The following is a 15,189-nucleotide window of genomic DNA, read 5'->3' on the forward strand; positions in this document are numbered from 1 at the left end:
TTTCACACATACCACTTTTAGTGAATTGGACCTCAATCTCCCACATAAGTTTGGCTGCAATTGACATTTTATGGACTGCAGCCTTTCTTCTTTGCTTCTCACACATGCCAGTATAAAAATTTCAAGTAAGCTAACGGAGGCTTTATAAAGTTTTTTACATTACTACTAATAAAAGCTAACATTTATTGACTTGAGGCAAACCATGTTCCAGGCACTATTCTAAAGTGTTTTACATGTGTTACCTCATTGGATTCTCATAAGAGCCCTATGAGGTAGGTGCTATATTGTGCCTGTTTTTACAGCTGAGTAAACTGAGGAACAGAGAAGTTAAGTAGCTTGCTAAAAGGTCTGCTGCCAGCAAGAAAGGGAGGAAGGAGTTTTAAACCAGGCAGCCTGTCCCCCGAGGCCAGCCTCTTAACCACTGTACCACACTACCTTTTGCTTAGAGAGATTCTGAGGTAGTGATGATAAGTGGTATTGGGTTGCAGGTACAATAAGAGACATCAGAGTCTACAGCCAACTCATTTGGTCACAAAATGCTAGGAATTCATCAAAAGTGTATTTGATAGGTTTCTGTAAAAAATTGTAACTCCATTTACAGATTGCTTCTGTTACACATAAAACTGAAGCAACACAACTAGTTTTTCTGTAAGATTTGGGAGCCAGTGTTCCAGGTTTGTCTGAACTCCATAAACACAATTTATTCATTCAACACCACTGAGCACTGTGCACAAGACCAGCAATGTTGTAATGATACAGAGACAAGAAAGACGAGTCCAGCCAATGAGAAATTCACTATCTAGGGAAGATGAGAGAAATACATAAGAAAGTATAATAATAACAACATAACTGCCCAGTGTGAAGTACTGTGGACATGCAAGGGTAAAATAAATATCCTCCAAGACACTTTACTTAATAAGGAAAAGGAAGAACTTCCTTTTAGAGTTCTGGAGGCATCCTTCAAGTGGGCTTTCATGAGTACAATTTTCACTCATTTCACAACAATTGAGAGTTGAACTCTGCTGAGCCAGCACCTCCCAAAATAAAAGTCTCCTCTTCTCAGCTGACTTCAAGCAAACCTGAATATTCTGCACATCTTCAAACCTTCCCTCTCTGCCATCCAACTCCTAGACCTCTCAATGTCTAGCTTTCTAGAATAAACAACATATAATGTTGAATCAGACAGTTCTTTCCAGAGACAGGGTCTCCATTACACTATAGATCATTTCAATGGAATCCTGCCCAAGGACTAGAAGAAGAACACTATGAACCCAAGTCTCAAATGCTCGGTTTTATGACAATTTAAGTTTGCTGGGCTTGGGTTAACATAGTTAATGTTATTCCCAGTCTTAGAGCTGGTTTTGTATAAAGGATGGAGAAGAAAATAACTAATACATAAAAGACTTTTTTTTAAAGCTCCGCTGTAAAATAGAGGAAAACATAGGGGGAAAATGTCTTTTCATTTCATTTTAAGAGCAGAAGGAACAAAACTTCTTTAGCTTTGAAGAAGAAAGGAAGAATAATAAAAAGCAAACTTTTTGAAGGCCAGCTTTATAAAAGTCCATGTATCCACTTTGGAAAACTGTTTGGCAGTATCTACCAAAGATGATCATTTGCTGTGACCCAGTGTCTCAGCAAATTCATTCCTAGATATATACTCCAAAAAAAAAATACACGCATATGTTCACCAAAAGACATGTTTTAGAATATTCATCAAAGCTTTATTTATAATTGTTCCAAACTGGAATCTACCCAAATGCCCACCAAGACTTGAATAAATATATTGTGGAATATTCCCACAGTGGAATTCTATACACCAATGAGAATAAATGATCTACAATTATAGTATACACAACAATATAAATGAATCTCACAAACATAATTTCAAGTGAAAGAAGCTAGACACATTACCAATAATTCCATTTATGTAAAGTTCAAAAATAAGCAAAAAATATGCTGTAAGAAATCAAAATAATGGTTATCTTGGGCAAGAAGGTGAGTAGGTAATGACTGATGGGGTGTTAGGGAGGACTTCAGGGGTACTCATAACTGTATTTTTCTAATCTGAGTGCTAGTTCCATGAGCCTATTGAATTTATGAAAATTCCTCAAACTACATTTATATGTACTTTTTATACATTTGTTTTTGCTTCAATAATTTTTTTACTCTGTAAGATTTAGAACCCTAAGCCACACTCTTTTTTTTCCTGTACTCTTTAAAGAATATGTACTTGAAAAAAATCCTTGAAAAGAGAAATATGTACACATTTTACAGTTAATTGTACTACTTGGAAGAATGTCAATTTAACTTTTCTATGAATGCTTTCAGAAGCTAAATACATCCAGTTTTGGGTTCAGTAGACTACTTATTCAAATTTTCTGGGCTAAACATAGTGTTTGGTGTTTTTATGATTATTACCTTCCAATTGGGCTTCAGATATGTTTATGTTATAGATCATGGTTTAGAATGACATTTACCAAGACATAAGAGAGTGATGACAGTGAGAAGTCATTTCTTTTGTGAAATCTGCAATTAGGCTCAATTTTTAGCTTCTAGTTCTTGTATGACTTTCATCCAATAATTTTCCAGGAAATTATTTTGTGTCAACTTTAGATAACTGCAACTTTGGCTTGTTCACCAATTTAGAGGATGTTCTATTCTTTGTGCTATGAGGAATTAGATCTAAATTACAGGCTTTATATCTGACATCCAAAAATGAGTGTGTCAATGTTTCAAATACAAGATTATTTTTTACTTTCAGTAATAATTTTCTGGTGTTTCAAGCACAGCTATTGTACTCACCTTGTTTCCTTTAACACCTGAATTATAAACTTTATACAAACTAATTATAGCTTGGTTCTATGCATATAAATTAACATAGTTTATAAGCAACACTTACTGAGCTTACTCTAGCAAATATGTAGTCCAAAACTTTTGTAACTTCTTGGATCAATAGCTTTAAATCTATTACTGTTATAAATTCTCAGATAGTTTAAAACACGTAACAGCACATTCAAATGTCTTTTAGAGATATAGCAAAAGAAGATGTGAATCTTTAAAAAAAACTCCAACAACGAAAATTGTAATAAATCAACTTAATCCAATCTCCTACTGCATAGTCAGCAAGCTAAAAAATTATATGATTTCCTTATGTCTTCGATTTTATTCATGCACAAATTCTCTTCTCTTCATTTATCTTACAGCTTTCCCAGACCACACAATATTCTTGGGATGCTGAGAAACCTGGAGAGCTAAACTCACAACGGACCACTCTCAGTATATATACCTATTCTCACTGTGCATACCTGTAATTACTAGCATTTATTTAGCACCTCCTATGTGTCTAGCATTACTACCCTTTGAAAGAGGTAGTTATTAATCTTTATAATATCCCAATAGTTTCTTTCACTAATCACATTTGATAGTTGAGGAAGCTAAGGCACAAAGATTTTAAGTAACTTACCTACAGTCTCAACACTTGCAAGTCACAAACGTATGCATAATAATTCCGCCCCAGCACTGTGACTCCACAACTATTACACTACACTGCCTCCAACTAATAGGAACTCAGGTACAAAGACAAATTCAGCCCACACAGTACTATCTATGAATCCGGCTCTTGCTGTGCTGTTCACTAATACTCCACTCCTGCCTTCTAGACTCTAATGAAAATTCTAGCTCTGCGCTTATTCTGTGGAACAGCCCATACCACTGGTATTCAAACGGAGCACTCTTACTTCCTTTCATGCTATGAAAGAGCAAGAGCTTTAGACCTTTTGTCATCGTCACAGGGGCACCTCGGGTCAGGATTTAGAGAATTCTAAATTTTGATGCATTTTTTTTCGTAGGATATTTTATTGCTGGCAAACTGGTTAATAAGTTGGGCTTGTAGCGCCATCCTAAAAATTCGCTAGATAATTAAAGAATTGATGGAACACAGACTCCCGAGATAGCACAAAAAACAAATCTCGAGATTTCTGGGAATTTGAAGTTCACAAAAAAGTCAAAATTTATCAAATTGTAAATTAAGATGTTTTCTGAGTCACATGCAAATACAAAATACCATTTCAAAAATGTTCAAATCATTAGAAAAACTAGACACTATGTATTCTCTAAAATTTATTTACAGTTAATAAGTTAAAAAGCAAAGTACAAGCAGATTATAAATCTCAACCATAAGCACATCAAACTGTCCAGGGAAACACTTTGATTCCATTACAAACAATTTTTTTCTAATGCGCTTAAGACATAATAGTCTATCAAAAAATATTTTAAACACACCAATAAAGTAAATATTAGGCATATATGTCCATTAAAAACCATTAAAGAGTCCTGTGGCAATCCTTAAAACAATGAAAAACTTTTGAGTTCAAAATTGCTCAGATATTTTGTATTCAAATATTTTTAAAATTTACTTAAGAGTTTTCTAAAAAATAGTACTATCATTTGCACACAGCAGATCAATAGGTGTCAGTCACCAGCTTAAGTTACAGTTGTCAATATTCAAACTTGAATAAAATACACATCACAACAGCGACACTTTGCACTATCAACAATGGAGCTTGCCCTCAACAATTATGACGTTACTGGTTTTAGTAACATAAAAATACATTGCTGGTTGACAGGAAGGATAAAAATGACATCAAGAATCTCAAAAAGTTATGTGAGGTGCCAGTCACCACATTTAGGCACTCAGGAATTAAAAATCAAATAAAAGCATAGCAAGGTGATGAATTTCCTCCTGGCTTCCCCCTCTACTTGTGCCATATGAGATAAAAAAGAAGGCAAGAGAATGAACGAAGATCATGAGATTTCTTTCAAAAACTATACACAAGCTAAGCTACAGACTTCACTTCAGAGGACAGTAAGTGGATGCCTGATCATAAAGGCCACTATGCCAAGTTTCTTTTCACATTCTGTGACAAAGTACCCATGAAATACTTTCACTTTCCTATTAGTATACCAGTCAACTATATTAGATGTTGCTTCACATTTTAAAAGTTGTAACATAGGTTTTTACCAAAGGAAAGGGCAAAAATAAAGATTTTTCACATCTTATTTCACAGACTAGAAATGGCATAATTTTTTAATAGCCCAGATGAATATCATATTAAATTCAAGATGGACAATCAGATCCAAAATGGAATCAGACAGCCCATGTAATCCAAAGAAGCATTTATGTGAGTTCAAGTATGCTAAAGTAACAAGGCATAGGAGAGAAAAATGTCAAGAATCTCAGTTAAAATAAATGAATGGTGTCAATGGTTATGTTTCAGTTGTGTGCTGAGCAGTTATCCTCCCAGTTAAGCCAAATTTCAAAATCCTCTGGAAAACTATCTAGATAAGCTATATGTCGAAATTGCATTCTAATATGGCCATTGGGTTTATTTTTCATTATTATAAAACTATATACAATAGTGAAGTTGTACAAATACATTTTTTCCAGGTGCTAGTTAGCTATAAAAGTTAACAATATATTTTTGGGAAGAAAACCTTATGCATCTGAAATACAATTGGCAATGGAAGCTAATAACCAAAAGATATGTCTAAGCTTCCTATCACAAATATAATTTAACACTCTCCATCTTCTAAGGAATTATTCATTTTATTTACTCGTGACAGTGTTTGTACAATGCATTATCATTGAGTAGTGAATAAAAGACTGAAGCTTACTAGAAAACTGGCATCAAGTTACATGTATGTGTGTATATATATATAATTTTTTTTCTTTTAACAAGAACACTGAAATTAAAGTCACAACACTCCTATATGGACTACTAAACTTGAAATACTCATTTCAGAAAGCTATGCCATTTGAATCCTAGGAACACAAGAGTCAAAATTCTAACTCTCATTATTCTCCTAAAAAGCTGCCAAGCAGAGATAAGCTTTAGTATTAAAGATTTCACATGTCAAGTTCCAGCCCAGTATGGATCGTTTCATGGCAGAATACTTAAATTTGAAATAACAGTGGTACAAAAACACTACTTGACCCTTTAGGTATTGCAGTAAAAGCTGGCTGTGGCACTGCTGGCTAAAAACTATTAAGTTTTCCTGCCACAAATGACCAAAGGCACTTGGATAATCAAGAATTCCACACTGGGCCATATGGTATAAACACTATAAAAGCGTAAAGAAGGGTCAATATTCTGTGTGGCTCGCCTGTTTGATTCCTGTGGTCTTCAGCTGTCAAAGACCTAGAACTGCAAACATATAATGAGTGGCAAAAAGGTTAAAAAAATGTTGGGACAAAAAAGTCTTAGAACTAAAAGTCAACTAATTTTCATTATGTTTGTAAAACTGATGAATATTAGTCTAGACATTTCTTGTTATCCAACAACAAAAACAAAAAGGAAATAGATTTATTTCGCCCAAAGTAACCTTAACCAGTTATTTGATACCAAGAAATGCCTCCACCCCTCTTGATCATTAATAGTTCTAAGAATTCTAATGGGTATTCTGTTTATCATTTTAGTCATAATGTTTACACACATCCATCTCTCCTATGCAACTCCCATTTTAAAATACATTATCCTTGTAAAATACATTACAAGGATAATGTATTTTAAAATACTTGAACGCATAATATTCCTGGATTTGTATGTTAGACCAGGACAGCCGGCCAAATCATCTCCAGTCGGATTCCAGTGACTCCTGTAACCAAAACCAGTTCTTCACAATTTATTCATTTTTTTAATCACACACCAAATGGTTTCAATGCATTTTTTTATTCAATTCAAAAGAATTTAACAAGTTAACTTTTCCTAAACAAAAGTTTTCCTGTGTATTCTACCATTTTTAGGAGCTCAGTAAATATAAACATTGTTTCAATACAAAACCTTTAGAAACACCTTGAAAATGTTTAAACAGCTGTGTTTTGCATGTCTTTGTTTGTAATCACTGAGCCCATACAAATCCTTGCACTACTAACAGTCACAAGCTTGAACCTCTTAAAAAATATCCTCGATCAAAACTTTGGAATCCAGTAAAAATTAGGAAACGAGTGGGCTTCAGAATACCCTGAGCACAAACTAGTGCAACACCACATGTTCGAACTTCTGTCCAGAAAGAGGGGTGGCAGTGAAATAGAAAAAGGGGGAGATAAAGAGCAAGTAAATTCTGGCTTTATTACACAAGCACGAAACCAAATTCCTTTGGAAAAATAATGTCTTCGGAGGACTTCCAGACCAGTGAGGTAGAGTCCAACAGGGAGAAAACGGATCTGCCCCTAAGGTCCTGGAGACGTCTCAATCTGGGGTCAGGAAGAAAGGGACCTCCCCTGCGGGTCCAGCTGTCCCCTCCCTCTGCAGGCCGGGTGCGGGAGGCAGCAGAGGGCACACCTGCCCCGGCGTCCAAGACGACGGCGCCGCGGCCCGGGACAGGGACAACCATCCGGCAACTTCTTCGCGCGTAAAGTGCACTGGGGGCCGGGGTCCTGGCCGGATCTGTAAACACTCGACTGACACCTGTTCATTCCTCCGGGCGGAAGGTCTGTCCCAGGGTCGGGGCCGGCAGGAGGCGCCCTGGAGGCCGCGCCTCATGCCCGGGGCACCGGGAAGCGGCGGAGCCTCACCATGGGTTCCAGGTTCACTCGCAGGACCTGGCGCGCCCTGCGCCGCGCTGCCGCCAGGCTGCGCTCGCCCCACACGTCGCTGCCGACGCGGATGGTGGGGAAGGTGGTCAGCGTCGGAGTGGCCGCCCTCCAGATCTCCTCCAGGGTGCGGCCCCCGAAGCAGGGCCCGGGGGCCACGGGCTTGGCCGGGCAGCTCTCCTCGGGGGGCGGCGGTGGTGGGGGCGACGGCCGGGGCTTCCTCCTGCGGGCAGCGGCCGCCCGGGCTCCGCGGCGCCTCCTCCTGGACGCTGCGCGCGGAACCGGCCGGCGCGCCTGGCCGCGGGCTGTGGGGGGCCCCGGGGGGTCGGGCACCAGGGCCCGGCAGGAGGAGTAGCCGTAGACGTCCTTGCTGCGCAGGATGTGCGGGGAGAACTGGTGCTTGAGGCTGCAGAGAAAGCTCCAGAGCTCCGCGTCCGAGCTCATGAACTCCGTGCTGCGGGGCATGAAGAGCTTGAAGGCGTCGCCCAACGCCTTGGTGCTGTCAGCCAGCGACAGTTGCGACCGCGAGTACACCACCTTCTCCTCCCGCGCCTCCAACCCAGCCCCGTCTTCTGCCCTAAAGTCGCCGCCCCGGGCAGCCGCGGCCGGGGCGACCGGGGGCCGGCGCCGCCGCCTCTTCATGCTGCGCCGCATCGAAGGCCGCTCGGGGCCGCTCGCGCTCGCCGGGTCCCACTACTGCCGCCGCCGTCCCAGTCCGCGTCGGCTCCGCGGCGGCGACCGCTGCTGGCGTCTCTCGCTACTTTTCTCGCCTCCGCCGCCGCCCCTCCCCCTCCGAGGGCGGAGGACGCGGGCGAATATCCTGCCGCCCGGTACAAGATGGCGGCCGGCGCCCACCCCTGGGCTTTGTCATTGGACGGCGCCTCGCCCCCCTGGTTTCTCTTTCTTCTCCTCTCTTGCCTCTTTTCGCCGGCTGCCTTTCTTTAAATGTGCCCGCCTCAGGCCCCTCCCACCGCAGCCCTGACTCCACCCATTGGGTGCTCTCAGAAGAGGGGCGGGGACTGATGGGGGAGAGGCCAGTTCCTGGAAGATGGTGCTGGGGTGGGTGATGGCCTTTGAACGTAAGTCAACGGTTGGGTGGATCTAGGAGGGCTGCCACGTCTAGAGTAAGAGGGTGGATGTTGGCTACACCATGGGAAGAGTGACTCTTAGAGTGAGGGGGTGTGCAGTTGTGGATTGAGCTGGGAGCTCCACCAGTGTGGATAACAAAGGGAGATTTCTCTGAAGGATGTTCCTGGTATCACAGCTAGGGAATTTGGGTTTAAGTCTAGGGGAAATGGGCCTTTCGCAATTCCCATCCACCCTCTCAAAGGCCTCTTCTGGCATCTTCATTAAAAACTCTTCCTTGTCTTGACCCCAGCCCATCTCAAGAAGCCAGTAGTAATCCAGAATCATTCAGGTAACGTGCGTGGCTGGCAGCTGAGAGATTTTAGTCTCCCTCTGGACACTGGAGCCATCTTCATATTTAAGAGAGACCCTGCTTATCCAGAAAGCAAAACATCTCATACCCTATAAAACTAAATACTCTTTGCTCAAGTTGATCAAAGATCTATTACAATAAAGCCATTCTGCGAAAAGAAAATAGTTTTAAATACACAGTTCTTTATGGATGCCAATTCGTTTTTCATTTAGTTTTAAAATGTCAAAGCCATCCCTATCACTTAGAAAGGATGCATCATCGCAGACAACAGGTAAGGTTTCGTTGAAAAACACAAATTGTTCAAAACACATTACCTTTTGTATTGGGAGGAGAGTAGTGGACATTCTTTAGTCATCTTTTCTGTCCTCTGTACCTAACTCAATTCCTGTCAGGTAGTGGGCACTCGATGTGTTTGCCGAATGAATCAATGAAATACCACTGATTATCCCAAATAGTGTCAGAAATGTTGAAACTGCTTAGAACAGGACAATTAGATATTTTATATTGCAATTTTCACAGAACTCCTTTAAATTTCTTAAGGTTAAAAAAAAAAAAATCTCCTGACACTTAGAACTTTGAGGTGGGCATGTGGATTTTACCCAGGAAACATCTTATTTTGCAGTAATGAACAAAGTATAGGAGTTTTGTGATTTACATATAGTTGCTAATGATTTCCTCAAATATTTGACCTGAAAGAGACCTAGTTCATTCTCCTTATTTAACAGGTGAGGAAATCTGTACCCATAGAGGTTCAGTAATACAGCTTGCTGATAGCAGAACTGGGATTCTAAATCTTTCGATTTCTAATCTAGTGATCTTTGTATTTCACTGAAGGTTGTTCAAACTGTGCTGTCCAGACTCTACGGAGTTCAATAGAACATGCTTTATACATAAGTAGAATGACCAAGGACAGAGCTGTACCCCTATTCCTACTTCCACCCCACCCAGAATTGAGCAGTTTTTCTCTGTCTTATAATAGATTTATGAATAATATTTTGTTTGTTCAGTTTCAATAAAACCTAAAATAAATAATTTGAAAGCTCTACACCAGAGATTTCAAATTCTTGAAAGCTCTCACCACACAATGAGTTTATGGCAAAAATAAAACTCCACACAATGGGCTTATGGCAAAAATAAAACATTTAACCAGGAACCAGCTCTCTAGCAAAATCATGGTAACTTTCTGAATAGAAAATCATTTTCCTAGAAAAGCACACTCTGATCTCAGAACAAGATTACGGAGCCAAATACCAGCTTCCTAAATCCTTATAAAGGAATGATATAGCAACAACTCTTTGCATCACGATTTGCTCTTTCCGTAATTCTGAGAACACATGGTAAAGTGAAATTTGAATAATTTCCATTGGAATACCCAAAATCTAGAGTGAGCCATGGGAAAGTTAGGGGCGCTTCATAATGAAAAACAAGGATAAAACAAGGATTAAAGTAGACCTGGCTTTTCATATTTGAATCCCCTCCCTTCCTTGATAATCATCATTTTATAAATTCTTCAGGGTCTTTGCCACATAAATATATTCCAGACATTTACATAAATGTATAGAACTTATTTCAATTAAGAAGATAAACCTTTTTTAAACACAATTTTGGTTCTAAGAAAACATAAGATCTCAACTTGCCAAGTATTCAAGAGTTCATTTTATAATGCATGCTCATTTAATTTACTTAAAACCAAACAATATTTTTTATGAAATACTTTTAGGAGCTAATATCGTGATAAAGTGCTTATGTTATTGTATACATTTAAATTTGACATTATTTGCTGTATTCTGTTTCCTGTATTATTTTTAATTTTTTCTTGACCTCCACCTTTTAATTAACTCTAATAGTCTTGCAAATGGTTCCTTATCTGTTCTCCATAAATGAACAAAATTTACACGTAGAAATAATGTATCTCTTCTAGTTCCTGAGACTTTCTTGAGATACTATGAAGTTTATGGAAAGTTGGCAAATTAAATTTTTGCTCTTGAGTAATGATATTTTACAACCCTTAGTTTATTCCTTTACCTCTCAAGGGTAATAATGCCTCCTGTGTCTGCTAAATAAGTGATGAATAATAATAAACAAAAAAGCTATATGTATTTACTTTCTGTATTCAATATTTATGTAGTTAAAAAATAAATCCAAGCTGAATAAAGTGATGGGAAAAATTAAATAAAATGTATCTTTTAGCTACCCAGAAGTATTGCTTTAGAATCCAATTTCTATAAAATAATCTGCCTCTTGAAAAGTGGCCAAAAAATTTTTGAAAATCTATATAAGTGGTTGCAAACATCAGCTCTGGAATCAAATAAACTTGGGGTGAATTATATCTTTACAAAAAAAAATTCTTAGACACATTTTTCACCTTTCTGAGCCTCAGCATTCTCATCTATAAAATGAGTGTAACTTCTAACTTCAAAGTTTTAAGAACTGGATGAGAGAATATTCATAAAACACTTACTGTAGTGCCTGGAACACAGCATTCAATAAAATCTATTCCTATTTGTCTTATTTATTTTTGAGGATTTTACTTGGTTTAATCAATATATTTTAAGCCCTGTATTACAGAATGTCTACATATTTTTTTAAAGTAGTAGCATTGATGAGAGGAAAATAAAAACTTTACAGCTAGAAGAAACTTAGAGATCATCTAATGAGCCCAACATTGTTAATTCAGATGAGAAATCTGAGATGCCAAGAGATCTGCCTAAGGTCACAGAGCTGTAGAGTGGAAGATTCTGAGCTAGAACCTGGATCTCTAACTCTAGTACAGAATTGTTTCTAACATTCTACATTTTGTACTTAACCAAGGAGATAGCATTAATAGCTGGTTTAAATAACATAAAATATAGCATGATTCAGCAAGAAAAAACTCAGCCTTGTCATTAGACCTATTCTAAAAGTAATTTAGATTTTTATACAAAAGTTAGCTCAAACCCTGATATGCTCTAAAACTGCTTAATGTGAAAAACATAAAGACCATATAAACTGAGAGGATAGGACTTTCTTTTGCATATAGGAATACCTGTATTTTCCCTATTTTTCCCACTAATTGCAACTAAAAACCTTGGATGTTATATATAAAGTATACATAAGAAGACTCTGAAAAATGGAGAAGAGAAGGCAGACAGGCTGGAGACCTCAGAGAACCCAAAGAAGGGCATGGCAGTGAGTTCCCTGGGTCTCCTTTCTTCTTCTTTTCTCTTTTTGTAGCAAATCTGAGATTGGGTGCTAGACAAGCCAACAACCCCAAAATGCCAACAGAAGCAAATATAAAAAGCCCCAACAAAATCTTCTTCTCTCTAGCTATAGGACCGGGAAAGGAGGGGCAGCCTAACAAAAGGGAAAGCTTTTAGAAAATAATTTTCCTACTGCTGCAAAACACCATAGAAAAAAACTATGACTTCTACCCTTGCCAGGCTATAAAAAGGCACCCCCACCACCTCTGCTAGGGTGGTATGAGAGGAGGCTGGATAAGAAATCAGGACTTTAATCCTTGCTAGGCAGTAAACAGGCAATCAGTACCCACAGTGTCAGTGGAGACCATGTGGTGAATATAACAAGACAATCCTACCCACCTCCCCAGCCCTAGTGAGAAGCCAGAATTCCTACCCCCATTCAGCAGTAATGAGGGGCTCCTTTCCACATTTCAGGTATCAGTGGAAACAGAGGAGAAATCTGGACTCTGACTTGGCAGTACTGAGGCAGTGCCCACCCCACCCCCATGAGGACAGTGTCAGAAAACCAGCTAAAACAGATTTTAAGATCCAGAGTTGTATAATGTAATACCAAAAACATTCAGGTTTCAATAAGAAATTACTTACCAGAAAGCTCTAAAACTGAATGAAGAAAGATTATCAGTAGATGCCAACATTGAGATGAGAAAGATGTTAGAATTATATAAAAAAGATTTTAAGCAGCCATCAAAAAATATTTCAATAAGCAATTATGAACACTCTTAAATGAAAAATACAAAGTTACTTCAAAGAAATAGAAAATCTCAGCAAAGAATCAAGAGATATAAAAATGAACTAGATGAAAATTTTAGAACTAAAAAAAAATACAACCACCAACATAAAAAGCTCAGTGGATGGGCTCAACATTAGAATAGAGGACAGAGGAAATAATTGGTGAACTTGAAGATAGGATAATAGATATTATCCAACCTGAACAAAGAACAAATAGGATGATTTTTTTAAAAGCCCTCAGGAGCCTCTGGGACTATAAGATCTAGTATTTGTGTCATTAGAGATCTGGAAAGAGAGGAGAAAAAATATGAGGCTGGAAAAAGTACTTAAAGAAAGAATGGCTGAAAATGTTCCAAATTTGCAAAAGACATAAACCCACAGATTCAAGAACAAACCCAGATAAGGTTAACCCAAAGAAATCTACATCAAGGTACATCAAAGTCAGCTGGGCATGGTGGCGCACGCCTGTAATCCCAGCACTTTGGGAGGCCAAGGGGGACAGATCACAAGGTCAGGAGATCAAGACCATCCTGGCTAACACGGTGAAACCCCATCTCTACTAAAAATATAAAAAATTAGCCAGGCATGGTGGCAGGCGCCTGTAGTCCCAGCTACTCGGGAGGCTGAGGCAGGAGAATGGCATAAACCCAGGAGGTGGAGCTTGCAGTGAGCCAAGATGGTGCTACTGCACTCCAGCCTGGGCAACAGAGCAAGACTCTGTCTTTAAAAAAAAAAAAGAAAGAAAGAAAGAAAAGAAAAAAAAAAGAAACATCAAAGTCAAACTTCTGAAAACTAGAGATTGGATTAAGTTAAGTTTGTACTTAATCTAAGGAGATTAAGATCAAGAAAAAATACTGAAAACAGCTAGATAAAAACAACACTTTACTTACGAGAGAAAAGCAACTCAAATGACAGCAGATTTCTCATCAGAAACCATGGAGGCCAGAAGGAAGTGGCTCAACTTTTTTCACATGCTGAAAGAAAAGAACTGTCAACTCAAATTCCTATACTGAGTGAAAATATCCTTTAAGAATGAAAAGATCAAGACATTCTGACATGAAGGAAAACAGAGTATTTGTTGCCAGTGGACCTACACTAAAGAATGACTAGCAGAAGTTCTCTAAATAGAAAGGAAACAATAAAAGAAGGATTCTTGGAATATTAGAATGGAAGAAAGAACATGGTAAGCAAAAACATGAGTAAACAGAATAGACTTTCCTTCTCTTCTTTAGTTTTCAAAATTATATTTGATGATTGTTATGGACTGAATATTTGTGTCCTCCCAAAATTTGTATCTTGAAGCCCTAATCCCCAGTGTGACTGTATTTGGAGATAGAGCCCATGAGGAGATGATAAAGGTTAAATAAAGGTCATAAGAGTAGGACCCTAATCCAGAAGGGCTGGTGCTCTTATAAGAAGAGAAAGATGTCAGAGGTCTCTCCTTCGCCACTATATGAGGATACAATAAGAAGGCAGCCATCTGCAAGCCAAGAAGAGAGCCTTCACAGGGAACCAAATTGGTTGGCACCTTGATCTTAGATTTCCCTGTGTCTGGAACTACGAGAAAATAAATTTCTATTTTTTAAGCCACACAGTCTGTGATATTTTATTATGGCAGTCCAAGCAGACTAATCCAATGGTTGAAGTAAAAATTAGTAACACTGATGTGGCTCTGTATGTATGTAGAGAAAATATTTTAAACAAATATGTTAAGAGTCACGATAAACGGACATAAAGAAAGATAAGGTTTCTATATTTCACTAGAATTGGTAAAAACGACACCAGTAGTCTGGGATAAGTTATGTATATACAGTTAACCCTTGAACAATGTGGGGATTAGAAGCACTGACTCCCTATGCAGTTGAAAATCCAAGTTTAACTTTTGATTCCCTAAAAATTTAACTACTAACAACCTAACTGTTGACTAGAAACCTTACCAATAACATAAAGAGTTGATTAACAATATTTTGCATAAATATTATATACTGTATTCTTACAGTAAAGCAAACTAAAGAAAATGTTATTAAGAAAATCATGTGGCCTGTAATCCCAGCACTTTGGGAGGCCGAGGCAGGTGGATCACAAGGTCAGGAGATCGAGACCATCCTGGCTAACACGGTGAAACCCCATCTCTACTAAAAAAAAAAAAAAAAATACAAAAAATTAGCCAGGCGTGGTGGTGGGCATCTGTA

General features: G+C 38.6%; 1 protein-coding gene across 1 annotated transcript; it reads right to left on the reverse strand.

Annotated features, from left to right (window-relative positions):
• Positions 1-4,106: 4,106 nt before the first annotated feature.
• CCDC71L (coiled-coil domain containing 71 like) lies at positions 4,107-11,186 on the reverse strand. The gene has a single exon (XM_054560620.2). The coding sequence runs from the start codon at positions 8,243-8,245 to the stop codon at positions 7,538-7,540; it is 708 nt and encodes a 235-aa protein (XP_054416595.1). The 5' UTR covers positions 8,246-11,186; the 3' UTR covers positions 4,107-7,537.
• Between the last annotated feature and the right edge of the window lie 4,003 nt (positions 11,187-15,189).

The sequence above is a fragment of the Pongo abelii genome, chromosome 6, assembly GCF_028885655.2.
Source record: "Pongo abelii isolate AG06213 chromosome 6, NHGRI_mPonAbe1-v2.0_pri, whole genome shotgun sequence".
NCBI classification, from domain to species: domain Eukaryota; kingdom Metazoa; phylum Chordata; class Mammalia; order Primates; family Hominidae; genus Pongo; species Pongo abelii.